Source organism: Hippocampus zosterae, chromosome 10 (genome assembly GCF_025434085.1).
Source record: "Hippocampus zosterae strain Florida chromosome 10, ASM2543408v3, whole genome shotgun sequence".
NCBI lineage: Eukaryota > Metazoa > Chordata > Actinopteri > Syngnathiformes > Syngnathidae > Hippocampus > Hippocampus zosterae.
In genome coordinates, this window is record NC_067460.1 from 22,837,488 (window position 1) to 22,857,151 (window position 19,664).

General features: G+C 48.8%; 1 protein-coding gene across 12 annotated transcripts in view; it reads right to left on the bottom strand.

Moving 5' to 3' along the window:
• Window positions 1–1,223: 1,223 nt before the first annotated feature.
• tenm4 (teneurin transmembrane protein 4) overlaps window positions 1,224–19,664 on the bottom strand; it is a 163,276-nt gene continuing 144,835 nt past the window's right edge. For all 12 annotated transcript variants that reach the window (XM_052078334.1, XM_052078335.1, XM_052078331.1 and 9 more), the window contains 5 exons: window positions 15,448–15,683; window positions 12,695–12,991; window positions 9,199–10,813; window positions 3,275–3,417; window positions 1,224–2,575 (listed from right to left, as the gene is read on the bottom strand). In XM_052078334.1, coding sequence (XP_051934294.1) covers window positions 1,817–2,575; window positions 3,275–3,417; window positions 9,199–10,813; window positions 12,695–12,991; window positions 15,448–15,683 — 3,050 coding nt within the window. In that variant the 3' untranslated portion in view covers window positions 1,224–1,816. The remainder of the gene's footprint in view (window positions 2,576–3,274; window positions 3,418–9,198; window positions 10,814–12,694; window positions 12,992–15,447; window positions 15,684–19,664) is intronic.

Here is a 19,664-nt window from a genome sequence, read left to right on the forward strand (position 1 = left end):
GCAATCTCCTTGGCTGAAGAAGAAGGCAGAAAAGGGGGCGGGGGCACTCGAACGATGCAAACCGCCTATCGTTCATTCGTTCCGTTGTCTATCGGTAATCCAAAAAAAAGTTCATTTGGTTAGCCAAAATTTCAATTTTAGCCTAAAACAAAAAAAATTTTAAAAAAACAAGATGTAAAAATGAGGTGCGGGACGTAATTCGGTTTTTCATGGCTCAGGTTCATGTGAGCTTGAAGTTTGGTAATGAGCATTAGCAAAAATTGTTAGCTTGCTAACCATCAGCCCCGTCACGTTTTTGAAACGTTTTTGAAACGTGACAGGGCTGATGGTTAGCAAGCTAACAATTTTTTGAAACGTGACTGTACTCATTTGCCATTTCTGACGCTGAAAAGAGGCTTGAACAAATTTTTGTCTAGCCGACTACAAACTGCTTTAACAACATCATTATTGTCATTTTTTTGCTCACCCGTCTGCTGACTAACAAGCTAACGCAACCACGCTCCAGGAAATTGTATTCATTATTTCCCGAGAGTCTCTTCTCTTCATTTGGTGGCGTTTTTCTCTGCTTCTGCTTCTGCTATGTACAAACATGAACAGTGTCAGATTTGTTTTTTTGTTTTTAGTACAATCAGTTTTCAGCCTGCGTGTGCTGTTCTGGCAATCTACTCGGGCCAACGTCTTCTGTATCGGTCGTGCCGCTTGATGGAAATTCAACTCGGATTTCGAGCCGGGCCAACGGTAATGTCGGCATTTTTGTTTTCTGTGACATCCAAGCAGTGATCTGAATTCATGAATACATTTAATAATTGGCATCTGCGGCGAGTATGATGTATTGTATTTCAGGTTTTGGTCATAAATATCGATTCTGAACTGCTGCAGTTGAACGTGTGCGCGGCAGTTGTCGGGAAGTGATGTTTTCGATAACCGGTGAAGGCCGGGGTCCCAAATGCATGGAACGCCGGGCCGTAAAATGAACCAGTTTAATATTAAAACGACAAGTGTCAAAATGAATGTATTAATCGACGATCAAATCAATCGACAACCATTTGATGAACCGATTCTTCCTTTAGAGCTGTTGTTTAATTTCATTCACCTTCCGAGGAAACCGGAGCACCCGGAGAAAACCCACGCAGGCCCGCGGAGAACATGCAAACTCCACACAGGGAGGCCGGAGCTGGAATCGAACCCGATACCTCTGCACTGTGAAGCCGACGTGCTAACCACTGGACTACCGGGCCGCCTGTTTAATTTCAGTTTTTGCAAATTGCTCTGACGCGAGCCACTCCAGAGTAATTTTTTGTGCGATTTTGCCGTTTCTCCATGTGTCGGCCTGAACTTTTTGTGTTTCATCAATCAACTGTTTGAAAAAGGCTGGCGTTATTTTGTTGCCTTTTTTAAATCACCCGTGTTTTGTAATGCACCTTAGTACAAAATAAAAATGTAGCAGATTTTTCGACAGAACAAACGATTGAAACAGATTTGAGTTTTGTGGATGGATTTTCAATTTCATAGTTTCCATGTGAGACTAAAACATTAAAAATCTGTCTTTTTTTTTTTTTGGGCTGTTGGAAAAAAAACAACAACAACCCAAATAACAACTATCAGTCGATTTTCCAGTTTTTGATTTCCGATTGCCGATCGAAACTGTCAAAAATGACGCGTATTCAACGCACCCCATTTGTTTTTTTTGTTAAAATTTTCTATTCGAAACCAAGCCGCACACGCAAACAAACAAACAAACAACCGGGACGGCGTACCGAATCGTCTTTGGCAAGAGGTCCACTGTCGTCCGCCGGCGCCACGCAGCGCGTTCATGTCACCTGCGGCCCATTTCGCTCTGTCTCATGAAGTGGACGTTGTTGACGCTGTCGGCCAGCTCGGGGTACTGCTCTGCCGACACCACGTAATAGCCGTCGTAGCCCTGCACCTTCCCCGAGCCCAGCAGCTGCTGCTTCTCGCCCTCGGTCCAGGCGCGCGAGCCCTCCTCGCCGTCGCGGAGTCTCTGTCGCTCGCGCGCCCACGCCTGCGCCACGGCGCGCCGGCGCGCCGCTTCCAGCAGGCGCGCCTTCTCCTCGTCCACGCTGCTGCCGTAGCGCGTGTTGAGGCTGAGCGCGCCGTACTGCAGCCGGATGTCGGTGATGCGGCGGGCGCGGCCGTCCAGCACGGCGTTCACCTGGGACACCGTCACGTTGACGCCGTTCTCCAGCGTGCGCCGGCCCACCGCCATGCCCATGAGGCCCAGGTCGCCCTCCACCGAGCCCAGCTTGACAAAGTGGTGCGTGTCCACGCCGGCCACGGTGTAGCGCAGCGCCTCCAGGTAGACGGCGTCGTTCAGCACGGCCGCCATGCGACGCCCGTCCTCGTTGGCCAGGCTGACGATGTCCGTGCTGACGCGGCCGTCGCGGATGGCGAACTTGACGCCCTTGCCGAAGATGGAGCCCGCCGAGGCGAACGCCGTCTTGGACTCGGCTTGGGGGCAGCCGGCGCTTTTGGCGTCGTAGATCTGGCCGAAGCGCTCCAGCTTCACGAAGGCCTTCAGCTGTCTTTGGACTTCGCACTGGACACCAAGCAGCGACTGGAAAGCGAAAATACGCATCGGCAAACGGCATGGGGGGGCGGGCGGGGGGGGGGGGGGGGGGCGACTACACTCCGCGCCACCTTTTTTGCTTGGTTTTTCTTTTCTGCCCGAATGCAACCCGACGATTCATCAATTGTGTCCAAATAGCGCTTTCACTTTCATTTCTGATCCTCTCTCATGTTGGTCTCGTCAGATCGGCGTTCACTAATGGATGACACCGAGTGGAGGTGGCAGCCAGAGTGTCTGCCGACACCAATCTGACGGGCGGCGGTCGCTTGTCTCGCTGTAACACAAGCCCGGGCGACAATAGTGGCCTGCTCAATAATTCAGACGACCGAGGGGGAGGTGAGGTGTTGGGGGGTTGGGGGGCGGGGGGTGTAAACTTTAAAGGCCTCGCTAATTCGCAGACCTTGGCTGAGGGTGTAAGACTCGAGATGAAATCAATCGCCGCTGTGGAGGGAAGGGAGAGTGAATTTCCCCTAATGGCAGGACAATTACAAGGGCTGTTTAGCCTGACCCCCCCCCGCCCCCCCCCCCCCCCTTTGCTGCCCCCTCCCCCAATGCCCAAGATGAGGACAAGAGGCCAGGACCCCGGCTCACTGGGTTGTGTTTTGCGGAGGCCCTGATAGCCTGCAGCTTCCTCGGGGGGGGGGTTTCGGCACGTCTCGGCGGCTAATGATGTCGCGACCGGCTCACCTTGGTGCTGTCCCACTCCTGCGTCTTGATCTGCGTGCGGAGCAATTCGTAGGACGGCTCCACCGTCTCCGTGTTTGGCTTGCGATAGCCCGGGATGACGTTGTAGAGCTGGAAGCCGAAGGTCACCAGCCAGCTGTTCACATCTGCGGTGAAAGGCGACAAGACAGACACCAATCAGAGTCCGAAACCAAAATTGCACTTTTACTTGGGGGGTGCGTGATCCCACTTTTCACACCCGTACCGACTATCTGATTCGGATAGCAAGTATGGATACGCCTAGCTAGTTCTTTGGCGATATCCTGATATCCGTTCCGTTCTCTGAACCATCTGAGCAAATCGGCATGACTTAGATTATTACTTCGATTTGTTCTTGATTTTACTGCTTGGTGCTTTCTACCGCCTTGATTACCGATTCGTCTTACTGTTTATTCATTCATTCTTCCGGACCGCTTGATCCTCACTAGGGTCGCGGGGGGTGCTGGAGCCCATCCCAGCTGTCTTCGGGCAGTAGGCGGGGGACACCCTGAATCAGTTGCCAGCCAATCGCAGGGCACACAGAAACGAACAACCATTCGCACTCACACTCACACCTAGGGACAATTTAGAGTGTTCAATCAGCCTGCCATGCATGTTTTTGGAATGTGGGAGGAAACCGGAGCACCCGGAGAAAACCCACGCAGGCCCGGGGACAACATGCAAACTCCACACAGGGAGGCCGGAGCAGGAATCGAACCCGGTACCTCTGCACTGTGAAGCCGACGCGCTAACCACTGGACTACCGGGCCGCCCTTACTGTTTATTGTGTATGTTAAATCGCTCCATGTACAGCACTTTGTATGCAGCGATGGCTGTTTGAAAGTACTCGAGAAATACTGTTGACTTGACTCTGCCCGATACTCCCACGACCGCACTTGCACATGTGCGAGTATTCGAGTATGCCGTATACTATGCCGTATATTCCTGTCTGGCTGTTGGCTTAGTTATTTTATTTTTTTTTAATCCGAACTCATACTGTGCTCCCCTGCAGGAGCTTAGCCTGGGGCCGTTTTTTTTTCCCCTTGCTCTTCCTCATGTCTGGGTTTCTTTTCATCAAAAAAAAAACAGGGCGCTGTGAAAGGCCACCCGGCGAGCTCCCGTTTTGTATCCCCGTTGTTGTTGTTTTTTTTTCCTTTCTCTTGAACGGGTTGCGTCTGTTCCATCTCCTTGCACCGTACGATCCAATAAATCTCTCCTTATTCAGATTCTGCAGCCTATTTTGCCCAATGATCTATTTACAAAATGCTCAAAACTGACCCGTGCTAAACATGAAATGGAAAACTTGGATGACGTCGTCTATAAATCTTGAGCCTGCAGACGTTCCTTTTTTACGGCTTCGGGTCACGGTGTAAAATCCCTCCCCACATTTGACACCTGACCCAAGAAGGTTTGGACCCCTTAGCTATTATTCACGGGTGGGTACGGGGATTTATTGTGTCTTCTTCTGCTTTCAAGTAAAATAGCATTTAATTGTGCATGGACAGAAAAGCACCGGCACATTATCTGTAGTAAATAAATCCTGGTTTTCAGACAAATGAACTGAAATGTGATCATTTCCCACAGCGCACCTGATGCTCTCGCATGTCAAAGTGGTGTCTGACGCACCGATAAAAAGTGTGCTGTGATTCTTCACCCTTGGGGTATATATTTGACGATGTACGCCGCCGCAGACACCTGGGAACCGTTTTGCAAATAAAATGCAAAACGCGTTTTCTTTTCATCTGCTCCGTACGATTGGTCTCACTGTGGCAGTGCGTTTGTTTGCCGAAAGCAGACAAGATGCAATAAATCCTCCAGACGTCTACGCTGACTCCCCGTCCCGTCCCACAGGTGTCGCTCGGTCGTGTGCGCCGCAGAGGGGAAAGCGTTAGGGGGCGGGGCGGACGTTCACCGACGGCAAACGACGCCCGAGCTGGATAATTATATCCCATAATATGGTGTCATTTATGAGCAGCTGAGACTGAGGGAATTTTCTGTCTTCTAATGAGATGCGGGAGGCATCGGAGGTCGGCACCATAATGCGACGCTTCAAATAGCAGCCGGCCCACCCGCCGCTTGGTTCGAGGTGCCACTGGAATCTTCCAATCATGTTCACGGAGAACATCGCAGGAGTTTGAAGTTTTTGGAGTTTTGGCACTCAAATTGGCACGATTGCGTTTCATGCTAACCAAGTAGCAATACTTTCTGACTGAACTTAAATGTTTGTTGTTTTTTTTTAAAAGCTATGTATACTTGAACATTCATTTTCTGACAACTTACTACTTTTACTTCCTACATTTGAAAACGGATCATTTCTACTTGAGGTGGAAAGTCGACGCTAGACATTTGGATTTATGGGTTGAAGCGGGGAAAATAAACGTGGGCACATTAGCTATGATGACGCGAGATATTCCGCCAAGAGAAGTGCAAAGATAATGTCAGCTCCCCCAAACCTGTGGTGTGAATGTGTTGTGTCTTGTCGCAAGTTAAATTTCATCGGCTTCTGGCCGGAAAAAATGATATTCGGCTACTCTGGGGGGAAAAAAGGTATTAGGAGTTTTTAGCTAACGATTTAGCTCACAATTGTTAGCTAATTTAGCATGTTTTGTCATGCTGTTTTGTATTGCTCCTGTGTGACCTATCGATGCATGTCCAGAATATCCTGAATTTAAAAAAAATAAGAAATACAAATAAAAATATACAGTATAACTTGACAGGAGTAAATGAGTGAAATATTGCTCACAGATTTGGCAAATTATTTCCCTTGTAAGCAGAGTGCGAGTACTTTTACCACTAAAGTTTGACAGCACCTAACAAATGCTTTTTTTCCTTCAGTTTTTTAAAAAAAATAAGAATTAGTTATAATCTATATATATATTGCGCGTCGTCCCGCACGCGGTCTGTCCTTCCGTCTGTCCCTTTTCAAAACGTACCTACTTCACCGCGCCGCTGCGCGCCGCCACTGCGCCGCTCAGGCAGTGGCTCGCTACGATCGCGCGGGCATCTTAGCGAAAAAATGTTGTCTACCCACAAGCATTGCAATGAAATTGTTAGTTATTTAGTAGAGCTAAACATCTCTTTATTTTCGCGATAAGCAATGAAGGTGAACAAAAAGTTGAACCAAGCAACAACACTTTTGTGGGCCGAAGGCCCACCTTACCAGCCTTCCGCAGGAACTAGCTGATGAGCCGCCCAGAGGGCGGCAAACCAGCTAGTTAGTTATAATAAGAAACAGTCACAGCTGAGGCGCTCCCTCCACAGCTGTATATCAACACATCTGCTAAGCATCCAAATGTCATTCAGTCCTAAATGGTAAAGAAGCAAGGCAGAAAAAAAAAACCCACGTTTATTTCCCCTGGTATTGTCTATAGCACGGATTCCTTGTTATTCATGATCGGCAACACACACGTCGGTGTGTAAACAACGCGCGCCACAAACGATTTGGGAGGGAGACGCGGCTGAGGCAATTTGCGAGGATCCGACTGGAGTGTCGTGTTGTTTTGCTCCGAGCGAGAAAAACGCTGCGACGAGTGAACTTGGCGACTGTTTCAAGAAATGCATTCTGCTGCCACTTCTTCTCCGGGCGGCTTTTCTGGGCGTTTTTGCCTCCTCCCCTGGCAACACAGCAATGAGCTGTGAAGTGATCTCTGAATTGTTTCCTTTGAGTACATAAAACCGCAGGTCTGTTCGTTAATCCACTGCAGAGTCGAAGGTCTGTTCTCAAATTCACCTGTTTGTCTGTGTGTGTTTCTTTGAACTTATCCACAATTTTTGGCTTAAAAAAAATACTAAAAAAATATTTGGAGCTGTAGGCATGTTTTTGTGTTGTATAAATCTCGCCAAACGATGGTGGCGGGGCCCAGATGATAAGAAAGTAGTAATCGGTGCTATTTTGAAGGGGAATGTTGGAACAAAAGTTTAGAATAGTGACAGAGTTTCAGAATCATATTCTGAACTAATGTGTTCATAAATTTAACTCCAATAGTTTGGGATTTTTCACAATGGGTTTTATTCCATTTTGACCCGAGTTGTTTCATATCAGTTAGTTTTGATTGGATTAGGAGAACAATTTTTATGGTTTGATTTGTCATCGCTCTAATGTGCCAAAACTTCGATCGGTGGTCACCAAAATTTATGTTGACATCTTTACTTAATGCTCTGAAACGATTAGCAATCAAATATTAACAAGAGTGACATCACATTTATATTTTTAATGTCTTAGTGATAAGCAACTCAACATTAGCATTTCATAACAGAAAAATAGCTCCTATAATAAAATAATAAAAATTGTATTTTTATTAATCCGTGCCTCAAGGGGCGGGGGGAGGGGCATCTTGGTGGGCGGAGACATACAACACAGCCAGCTTTCTTATCTGGCTGTATTGATCGTTTGTGGAATGGGTGTCCGTATGTACTTTGTTATGTTCTCTGACCGTGCACTAGGTGGCAGCGGTGCTATAAAAATACGGTTGACATGAAAAAGTCTGTGCGCTAGCTCGTCAAGAACATTTTTGTGTTTGGCTAAACTCTTGCCGTGTTATTTTGCCTCACATACTTAACCTGTTCCGTCCCAGGGACGGAATGTCCATCCCTGCAAATAATCTTTGGCGCGTCTCAGTAGCATAACAAGATGGAGCAGACAAAGATGGAGCTTCATGCAGGCATACGCGTTGCTAGCGGGGAGATTTGAAAGCCCAGTGTAGCAGATAATAGTTCCAAAGTGACATTTGCAGCTACAATTTGGTACAATTTAACGTGCTCATTAGCATCCCGGCTTGCCAATTGTCATCAGCGCGGCAAATTTCCTCGGGCAAACAAGCCGCGACGCAGGGAAAGAAGTGTAAATAAGATGGCCCATCAAGCAGGAACCATTCTGCGTGGACTTTTTGTCTCTCTCGGTGACCTGAATGCTTGATCTCTGACTTGTCATTCGCCGCGCCCAAATGAAGTCCTCTGGTGACATCCACACAACGGCTGAGAACAACATTTGGCCCAAACACAGTAGCACTTGGCAGTCAGTGTGATTTCCAGAGCACAGATTTGTATGCGAATGCAAATTGCGTGGCGTTCTGAGGCTCGCTGTCACCCTGAAGTGAGAGTCACTCGGTGCACTGCAACACTCACAAGGAAGGGTGGGGTGGGTGTGTGGGGGGGTGACGAGATGTGTGGCTCCCTCTTTCCCCCTTGACATGTGTAATTTTAGCACCATAAAAAAAAACTTATATGCATTATTGATCGCCCTGATGGGACTCACCTAACATCTGCTGGTATTGCTATTTCTATTTAGCGACACACACCCACTCCGTGGACAACGGCAGTGACTGTAGGTTGAGCTTGCTCGCGCCCTGTGTTGATATTTATATGCTCGAAGAAATGTTTCATATGGAAAAAAAAAAGTTCTTATAGAGATTGAAATGAGGTTTGCTTCCAGTCATCCCCTCAGGACAGATTCAATTCGTCAAGTAGCGATCAGTGATTTAAAAACAAAGACAAAAACATTTTTGCCTCAGTATCTGTGACGGTGACTGCATGCCAGTGACCTTAAGAGGGCACACGCTGTTGTGTTGGTTTTGTTACATTTGTTCCAGACAGCGATTGAAAATTCTCCGGCGGCTGAGTCTCTACACGTGGAGGCTCAAAAGCGGCGGAGGATGGCTATATTAAATTATATTATATATATAAAAAATAATATATAATATATATATTATATACTAAATTAGCGAACAATTTTTACTTGACTGCAAAAGTGCTGTTGTTCAACTTAAGACGATTGTGCTTCGCACTATAGCTTCTTTTATGAAGTGTGAAATGAGACCGACACTTTGCTGCCATCTTGTGACATCCACGAGCAATTCCGACATTTTTCCGACGAAATACGCGCCCGCGCTCAGCGACGCCGCGTGACTTACCCGTCATGTAGCACTTGATCTCCTCATTGTTGCTGAGCGGGTTGTTGTTTTTGAACATATACAGGTTGAACGGCACGATGTGGCCGCTGTTGAGACGTTTCCAGACGTCGTGGTCGGGCGTGGTCCAGCGGCCGGCCAGGACGTCGTAGTCCCTGCGGCCCATGTGCACCAGCCGGCTGAGGGGCTCGTACAGGCCGCCCTGGTAGCCGATGATGACCTGGAAGCCGGGGTTGGTGTCCAGGTAGATCTCTCCGAACGCCGTGTGGAGCACCTGCTTGATCATGTGTCCCGAGCCGCTGAAGACGGCCAGAGGCGTGCCGATGTTGTCGCAGGCCACGTAGAACTCGTCGCCGCTGCTCAGCTCCATGGCAAAGAGGTGGCCCTGAAGGTCGTAGTACAGCGACGTGATCTCGGAGCTGCTGTGGTTGTACATGTGGGTGACCCGGGTGGGGCTGGACAGGTCCGCGTAGAAGAACTGCAGGTGGTGGCCCGCGCTGCTTCGGCTGGAAACCCTGCGGCCCAAGCCGTCGTAGCGGTAGCGGATGTTCCAGCCGCTGGCTTTGTTGTACGCCTTCACCAGAAGTCCGGCCGAGTTGTAGTCAAAGTAGTCGTTGCCCCGCTGGCGCAGGAAACCGTCCTCGTCCATCCTGTACTGCGCGTCCCCCAAGCGGGTTATGCGGTCCCGGATGTCGTAGCGTAAGGGCGTCAGGCGGGCGCTGTTGCCCGGGCTGAGGAGGTGCAGGTTGCCGTTGAGGTCGTAGCTGTAGCGCCACAGGGGCTTGTCGTTGATGGAAACCACCTGCAGTTGTCCGTCCGAGTCGTACTCGTAGGTGTAGCGCGTGGTGTTGGCGTAAGGGCCCACCTTCAGCTCCTTGGCCACCACGCGGCCCATGTTGTCGTACTGCACCATCATCCAGTACATGAGCGAGCGGAAGATCTCGTACTGCACCTCCTTCACGCGACCGTAGGCGTCAAAGTGTTTGGTGTGCGTCATGACCGCCGTGGTGATGATTTGATTGATGTCGTAGTAGATGACGCCAAACTTCCCAAACTGCTCGGCCTTGCCCGAGACGTCGTCGTAGCGGTACAGGTCGATGGGCAGCGGCGTTTCGTTGATGACCGCCTGCATGCTGGTGACGCGGAAGCTGTTGTCGTAGACGTAGTCGAATCTGGCGTTGACCATGCCCTCCTCGCCGAATCGGAAAATCTGACGGTCGATCAGCGGCCCGATCTGGCGGTAGCGGATGGTGCAGGTGAAGCCGTCGCTTTGCAGGTTGACCGTCTTGAGCATGCCGGCCACCTCGTCGTAGGAGAAACCGATGCGAGTGGTGTCGTAGAGGATCTCCAGCAGCTTGGACAGCTTGCCGTACTTGTAGACCACGCGTCGGCCGGTGCCCAGGTAGGTGGTCTGCAGCAGCCGGCCCTCCTCGCTGTAGTCCTGCAGCACCGAGGAGTTGCCCTCGGGAGGCCGGTACGTGTTTCTGTAGTAGCCCACCGACAGTGCCGTCTCCAGGGTCTGTCGGGCCACGTTGGGCATGGTGACGGAGGACAGTCGGTCGTTCTTGTCAAATTCAAAGATGTATTGTCTCTGGCTGGAGAGCATCAGCACCATGGACTGCAAGAGAAGGCGTTTCCGTTCACGTAAAAGCACAGTGTACCCGCTACAGTTCCAGGTTGCCACGTTTCCAAGCAGTAGAGTGGAACCTCAGTTCAGGAACTTCATTTACACCAGGGGTGTCCAAACTTTTTGCCAAGTGGGCCAGATTTTATGTGGTAAAATGTCGGGGGGCCGACCTTGGCTGACATTCTTTACATTGAACAACAATATTGTTCAAGTTTTAGTAAGCCAGTCTGTTTCACATTTCCATTTTTATTTTAATTTCAACAATCTTAAGAATTTCTTTTGGTTCATTTGAAACAGGAATTTGAAATATGACATATCAGTCAATGTCAACACGGAGTGATGTCTTGTTAACTCGTGAGTGATGCCCTCTAGTGTCTAAATGCTATTACTCATTTAGTGAATGCTATTACTCATTTAGCCACTAGAGGGAAGCAGTACTCTATGAAACATCACTCACCAGTCTACGAGACCTCAGTCAATGCAACACGTGTTCCATTGCGCCCAACCTGCGGGCCAGACGGCACTGATTTTATGACGGGGGCCGAGGGCCGGATGAAATTCGACCACGGGCCGGATTTGGCCCGCGGGCCGGACTTTGGACATGCCTGATTTACACCAACAAATGGAAATAGAATTAGCCTCGTTCAATCCCCGGAACCAATTTGTTTACCTTGTTTTCGGGGTGGGGGTAGGGGGGGTTCGTTAAAAATAAATGGCCCCGTTTTTGCTCCAAAATTACCGCTCGACTTCATCGCCTTTCCGCGCATTATCGTCTCACGAACGGGACAGGCACTCACTCCTTCGGCCACATCAACTTGCTTCTTTGTTCTGAAGAACCATACGGGTCGTGGATTTTGCCAAACCAAATTGTGTGTGATTTCCATATAACGGCAATTTAATTCAGCATTCTGATGCCGCCGTCACTTGCAGTTTGTGATTTCTTTGGAACCAAAATGAGGGCTTAAAAAAAGGCGCGTCTTTGTCAAGGGTCTCGCTTGAGAATCGATCTGCAATATTAAAGGTAGTGGAACGTTTCTTTGGCACTTGGTAATTATCCATTCCCCTCACCCACTCGTGTCTTGCTATTCAAATGTGTTACGAGGTTGTCACAGCAAGATCCCGGCATTGAAACGCTTTCGACGGCAGCCGGAAAAAGCGACTAGCATCGAGGTGACTGGCTCCCATTAACACGTCGACTTGTCTCGGCGGCAAAGAACCGCCGCTTCTCACCTTCTCCTCTCGGCAACCGGGAATAAAAAGTGACATTACCCCAGCTATTCTGGGGTGAACTTTTTCTCTCAGACGACGGTAACAAAAGTTTGACGTCGCCGCACGCCGACAGGTTTTAATTCGAAGTTCTGCCGATATTTGTGATACTTGTCTGAAAAAAGCGGCACGTCTTTCTTTACCACTTCCTCATCAAAACCGATGAAGTGTTTTATAGACACGTCGGCTGCGCGGTGATAGCTAGCAAGGAGCTAGCTGGAGGCTAACGGCAGCTACACCGTCAGATCGCACCATCGACACCACCAACGCAAGTCTTTTTGTCTCTCTCAGAAGGCAAAGCTGATGAATTTTAAGATTTTATCATTAAAGATTGAAATAAATACGTGAACTGCTGCAGTCTTTATAAATACTGCTTACGTATTCTACACATGCTGGTACCCACATACACTTACACAAAAATTCCAACCTTCCTTCGCGGCTCGGTCCCGGTCCCCATTAACTCATTCGGTCCCCATTAACTCATTCACTCCCAAAGACGTTTTTAAACGTCTTTTCAGACTTGGTCCAGAATTGGCTAGTACTGAATGAGTTAACCGCGATAAGTGAGGTATCATTGTATGTGAACTATCCGTTATCAATTCTTACCTTCTCGAGATACGTGTAGCTCCACGATTTACCATCCGCAAATATCTTGGAGTTGATTCTGCCTTTGTGGTCGTATTCCATGCAGACCGACATGGTGCCTCTCTGGATGCCCGCCACGTGCCCTCCGGCCGAATAGGTCACGTTGACCCCGTTGAGGCGGCTGCTGGGGGCCCAGAGCGTGGGCCGACCGGCGTGGTCGTAGTGGATCCGCAGCGTAAACTTCCTGTGGTCGTCGTAGACTTTTTCTGTCCTGGTGATTCGATCAAAGTCCAGGGACAACAAGTTCCTGTTGTGAACCTGTGGTGGGAGAAAAAACGGCGGTTGGATGGGATGAGCTGAGCTGGGTCCGCCTCAACCAGGACGCGAGTGATTTTCAGATGGGCTGCAGAAGCCACTGCAGTGGTTCTTTCTTATTTTAATTCGCTCACTTTTTGGTTTGTGGGTAACCTGCAAAATGTGACTCGGAGCAAATCGGAGCAAATCCATTCCGACTGCATGCGGGTAAACAAATGCCAGGTGCCGATTACTCTCATTGTGGATCTCTGGTAAACTGGCACCAAGGTGGTTTTGGGGGGCTTTTCGTCGGATTTGAAAAGACAGAATGTAATCCTTCAGGTCATGTTGGGGTTGGCAGGGAGTCAAAAGGCTTTGTCCGAGGGGGGAGATGACAGCCAAAAGGAGCAAGTGAGATGCGGATTGTCAGTCGTGTGTCTGAGGGCGTTTTCACTTCATTGGCCTTAAAAGGGGCTTTTCTTTCAATAATAACGCAATTTTGTTTACAATGTGCAGGTCAAAGTGATGAAATGTTGTGATATCGGCACAACCGGCAACCGGAAAAACCTGGAAAACTCCTTTTTTCTTTCTTCAGTTTTTCTACAACAGCACAGCAACAACAACACAACCCCTCTCCCTCTGACCCCCCCCCCCCCCCCCCCCCCCAACCAAGGCCAGGCGATTTCGCCCGACAACTCCAAGCAAACAAAAGTAAAAGACATGTATTGATTTTGTCCGTACAGAACTCGCCCGGTAATCCCATGGTGCTTTGGGGAGCTCCCGTCCGTTTGGACGGGTTAATGGCGCCTGTCCAAGAACATGTGCGCTAATCGGAACTGAACCAGTGAAAAAAAACGTGCAAAAAAATATTTTGGTGTCAGAATGCGCTCTGTCAAAGGTTCAACGGGCTGAAAGAAACACTCGTGCTAGCGCCGATTCAAAAGTCCCGCGGGACGGGCCGCTACAAATATTATTTTCAGCATCCGCCGCGGGCCGCTAAAATGCTAGTTGAGGATCACAACAAAGAGAGACCCAAATTCCAAAATACTTGATCCCCCCCCCCCCCCACCCCCCCCTTCCCGGTGTCGTTTTTGACTTGAAAGATGTGCGAAGGCAGAGGCGGGCGTCCTCCCGGCCACGCGCTCAGCCCAGCCAGCCACCCACGTAATATCACTTGACACGCCACTCAAGGTCGCTCAATGATTCCATCTGTGCTCATCCCTGCCCGCTCCGTGGCTATTAGGCTGCTCCCGTTTCCCCTATCTCGCCCCCCCCCCCCCCCCCCCGAGGGCCATTGTCTGTAACATACATTAGACGCTTGCACTTGCACAGGGACAACGGGGCCATTAAATGAACAGCCGATGACAGACAAAGTGGCACCTCCCCATTAGCACCGTCGCCTGCTGGAGAATGCGCGAGGCAATTTGGATTACAAGGAAGACGGGGGGGGGGGGGCTGTTGCAAAAGAGGCTATGTTACGTCAGGTTTTGTTGTTGCTACACAGTGAGATAAAGCCACGTTGGGGGTCAGAAATTTGCTCTTGACCGCACGACGCTAGAGCAATTTAGCATCAAGTAATATGCGGTGGGCGGCCCGGTAGTCCAGTGGTTAGCACGCCGGCTTCACAGTGCAGAGGTACCGGGTTCGATTCCAGCTCCGGCCTCCCTGTGCGGAGTTTGCATGTTCTCCCCGGGTCTGCGTGGGTTTTCTCCGGGTGCTCCGGTTTCCTCCCACATTCCAAAAACATGCGTGGCAGGCTGATTGAACACTCTAAATTGTCCCTAGGTGTGAGTGTGAGTGCGAATGGTTGTTCGTCTCTGTGTGCCCTGTGATTGGCTGGCACCCGATTCAGGGTATCCCCCGCCTACTGCCCGGGGACAGCTGGGATAGGCTCCAGCACCCCCCGCGACCCTAGTGAGGATCAAGCGGCTCGGAAGATGAATGAATGAATGAATAATATGCGGTGATGATGAAAAAGTTTACACACCCCTGTGATCAATTTCAGCTGTTCTAGTAGGCTTTCCTGATCGTTTTTTTTTTTGCTTACTTTGAGAGCACTTCAGTTACTTCGCTACAATTACTTGAGTTTGGTTTCTTGGTTACAGTTGCATTTAATTGTGGCAGTTAATTATGCTGCATTCATTTCAGTCACGACCGGTGCTCAGAATTGTTCGATCACATCCAAACTCAAGTTCAACGGGAGTCCGCGCACATCCGCCATCAATATAAGCACCGTTCAGTCACACAAACGCACGTTAATCCCAACGCTAAACCTCAACTTTAAAGCGTTACGACGTGCTAACATTATATTTGTTCCCTTCAACGTTCGTGATTTGAAACGGTGGAAAGTTCTGAGCGCAGCATCACACAAGTGCGCTTTAAAGTCGACTTGGTGTCAACGTGACATATTTCACATGGCTCGAAAAACTGGTCAGCCCAATTCCATTTTTTTTTTTTTTGCAAGGCGAAGGGCTTCTTACCCGTAGCCGACGTCCATAGACAGTGACCTGGCCGCGAGCCTGCTCCTTCCTCTGCCTCCACTCCACCAGGTTGAGGCCGTTGTCCAAGGCTAGCGTGATGTTGCGCTTGCTAACGGTGGGGTGGACGGTGCCGGCCAGCAGGTGGGGCTCCGTGTGCAGCGACACCTCCATGCCGTTGGCCAAGGCCAGCCGCAAGGAGCCATCCAGGCCGATGAAGTAGCTGTTGCGCACTTGATCTAAGAGATTTTCAGGGGAAGTGCAAGAACAAAGGGGAAAGTTTGTACTTGAATTTTTTTTTTCTTCTTCTAAGTACCTACGTACTCATTTGTGCGCAGGTAAACATCCACCGCTCTCCTCCCCTCATTCATTCATTCATCTTCCGAACCGCTTGATCCTCACTAGGGTCACGGGGGGTGCTGGAGCCTATCCCAGCTGTCTCCGGGCAGTAGGCGGGGGACACCCTGAACCGGTTGCCAGCCAATCACAGGGCACACAGAGATGAACAACCATTCGCACTCACATTCACACCTAGGGACAATTTAGAGTGTTCAATCAGCCTGCCACGCATGTTTTTTTTGGAATGTGGGAGGAAACCGGAGCACCCGGAGAAAACCCACGCAGGCCCCGGGAGAACATGCAAACTCCACACAGGGAGGCCGGAGCTGGAATCGAACCCGATACCTCTGCACTGTGAAGCCGACGTGCTAACCACTGGACTACCGGGCCGCCCCCTCCCCTCATGTTGTGCTAAATTATTCATCTCTACTTCTGGGGGGGGGGGGGAAAGCCCATCAATCGTTTTTGATCAACTGGGGAAGACTAGCAAACGGAAGCGGAGTGAAGGGATCTCAGGAAGCTGAAAGGATTCAGAAGCGGCGAATTAGCAACATCCTGCTTGACGGATACACTGATCACTTCTTTGGGATTGTTAATTGATCGTACATTCCTCCGCAAAAATGAAACTTCAAACTGATAGACTTAATGTTCTAGTAACACTCGTACAAATAAGTAAGCTACTGAGATAGCTGCCACGGCTAAAGTTGGCTTGCTTACGTCGCTATTACTAGCTAGCGTTGCTAGCATGGTGATGTTGGGCCGCGTGCTCTATGACTTTCTTAAAGTACAGGAGTTGAATCGTGACCTTTACCTTAGCGCCACCCTAATTTATCTGTACTTCTACCTCTGTGCGGAGTGTGAGCAGCTACTTTAGCAAGCGTTGACAATCACGGCATCTCACCGCTAACGAAAGAGGACATAATCTAATATTCATCCGAGCCAGGTCACAGCGTAATGAGCTAAAACGGCCGCTCAGCAATATAAAACAAGAAGAATAACCTCGAGCAGCGGCAGCAGTATTTAACTGAAACTCTGCAATAACGCAACGTGGATCAATAGCCAGCGGCTTTCGCAGCACACCGTAAACTTTTTTTTTTTTTTTTTTACACAGAATTTCTGCAGCAGCCTCGAGTGATGTCGGAGGGGATTGAAAAGCGCCGCAGGAAGCGCGAGCTGAGCTGACCGGGTGGAAAACAAAACAAATAAATAATAAAGACATGACCGCTGTTTACGACGCGGCGCCACATCCAGACTTAATGTTGCTGCTCGTCTCGGCCACATTCATCAGGGAACAAAAAAAAAAAACCAAACAAACAAACAAGCAAGCATATTATCCTCATTAAGGAGCTCCTAATGGCTAGTGAAACATTAATGAGTTTGTCAAAGGGGCCCGGGAAAAAACATGCATTGTCATTCCCACGCGTCGACACGACAGGTTTCGGCGTCCTTTGTAGATGATAAAGAACAAGCGCACGCAACATGCGAGCGCTACGCTTTTCCCTCTCTCTGTTGTGCTGTCAGGAGAAAGAAATGAGTCAAGTTGGCAGGCCGACCTTTCCTCTCGCCATCATGGAGGTCGACGCGGGGTGGCCTGTAGGGGGCCTAGAAGGCCAAACGGGGCTGGAAATGCCGCCGAACTGGGGGCGACGGCGCGCGTGGCCGCGTGCGGGCCGCCGGCTGTCAGATGGAGGTGTTGAAAGTTTACAGATTTTTTGAAATCGGGTCGCATTTTGAACATGGCGTTACATTGGAAATACATTGCTCTCTTGCACTGTCAACGACATCTTCGCAGACGCCATAAAATCGTTTTAAGTTCTTTGACAATCTCTATCGCGGATGGATTTGCGAAAATGAGAGTTCAAACATTCAAACCTCTGAAAGGTGAGGCGGATAATAACTCTCATTATCATGATCATGACTGACAGTCGTGTCCGGGAGGGGGGGGGGGGGTGTCTGGCGTATAATAGGAGGAGAGTGGCACAATTTCATGGGTGAGCAGAAGAGACCTTGTTGGCACTGCGCTCCCTCAGACTTTTTTTGCCTCATGACAACATCACAGCATAGATTCCAGGACGCTGGCCATCCTCCCAATCGGCTGGTTTATCCAACAATTCCCCCCCCCCCATAGGAAATAACGGGACTTGGGGGAAAAAAAATTGGCTCCCAAGCCAACATGTTGCTGTCAAAAGCTTTTGTACATTGTTCACTATCGTAAGTTGGAAAGATGAGTCAAGCAATTGGGAATATCACACACACATATTACGACTTTCAAGCCGAACTAAATGGTCCCCGGGTTTATCGAATTTTTTTTTTTTTTGGGGTGGGGGGTCCAGGGACTTTTGCAAGGACATTTAAACACAACTACCCCGTGCACCCCGACATGCCATTTTGTGAACGCTACAACATAAGCATCCGTGCCTTGCTTCATCACCAAACTTAGTCAAATAAAATTGAACATCGTTAGGTCAGCATGGCTGCGACTCGACTTTTCTGAATCATGAAAAAGAAAAAAAAAAAGGAATAGGACTGAAATTTTCTTTTGAGAACCTACGTTACAATAGGGTGATTCTGAAATTGTGGCAGCTTAAGTACCACGAGTGCACGGTGTCAAACCCAAGACCCCGGGGGCCAGATCCGGCCCGCCACATCATTTCATGTGGCCCTTAAAAGCAAAACATGTGCAGTGACTTCATGTTTCTCAGTTAAAAAAAAAAAAAAACAACAACAACAATCACAACAGCCCTCCAAAGAAAATTGCGAAAATGAGCCCTGCCTTAGTGGTACACAGGCTCCCTCTAGTGGTACATGAAGGAAAATCACAGATTTAAAAGCCTAAAATGGACATGACGGTGCCTTATGATTAAATTTCCTTTTGCGTATGCATTTAATCTTTTAGAATTTGCTCGAGGTCCATTTTTTTCCCCTGTACATTTGGTACAACTGCCATAGCGTACAACTGCGTAGCTTTTGGAGCAGTACCAACCCAACTGCAAGTCAGGCTTAAAGTGGGCGGCGTGCGGCAATAAGCAATGTGCGATGACAGCTTTAGTACGGCCCCTTCCGATTAAAAGTGAGCGCTAGATATACTGTCTGCCGCAGCCCCGGGGAGATTTGTAATTAAACCTCGCTTCTATCCGGCGGCAATCTCTGAAACGGCGATGTGACGGACAATCCTGAAGTTGGTCGTCAACAAGAGAGGTGGCATGTAATGAAATGCAAATATTTTGTTAGGTTCCGCCACTGACAATTCAGGCCGTGTAGTTAAAAAAAAAAAAATTCAATCAAAATTGCTGAATGAGCTATAAGATATCCTTTATTTGTCCCACACTGGGGAAATTTACAATTTTAATAATTTTCTATTAAGTTAAAAAAAATCCACCTTACCTGCACGCGTTTTCTTGGGATTAGACAGAGAATTTTCCAGCAATTACTTTCAGAGTATGAGCGACTTAGAAAAAAAAAAAAGAAATTGGGACTTTCTACTCTTTAGTCTCAAAATAGGCTTGTTCAGGTTTTAAAACCTTCGAGGTTGACAATCTGACATTGCCTTTGATTGTGGGCATGGTTTAGCTCAGCAAAGATTTTCATACTTTTGTGAACAATATTTGTGTGAATTAGATTTTTTTTGGGACCATATCTGAAAAAAAAAAGTCTTCAATGTTTGAATTCAGGTCACGAACAACGCAAGAAAAAAACAAGTGTCGGACTTCTTTTTGTATTTATTTTTACACAACTATCAGCACTTGGACTGAAGTGCGGCGTGTGAGTACTTCGCTATCTGTGCCACACAGACGATAGCCAATTAATTAGCGGGCTGGGTCGCTGGCGCCGATGGGCTGGCAAACAGATGTCTGAGACAAGGTCACGACATGGATGTGACT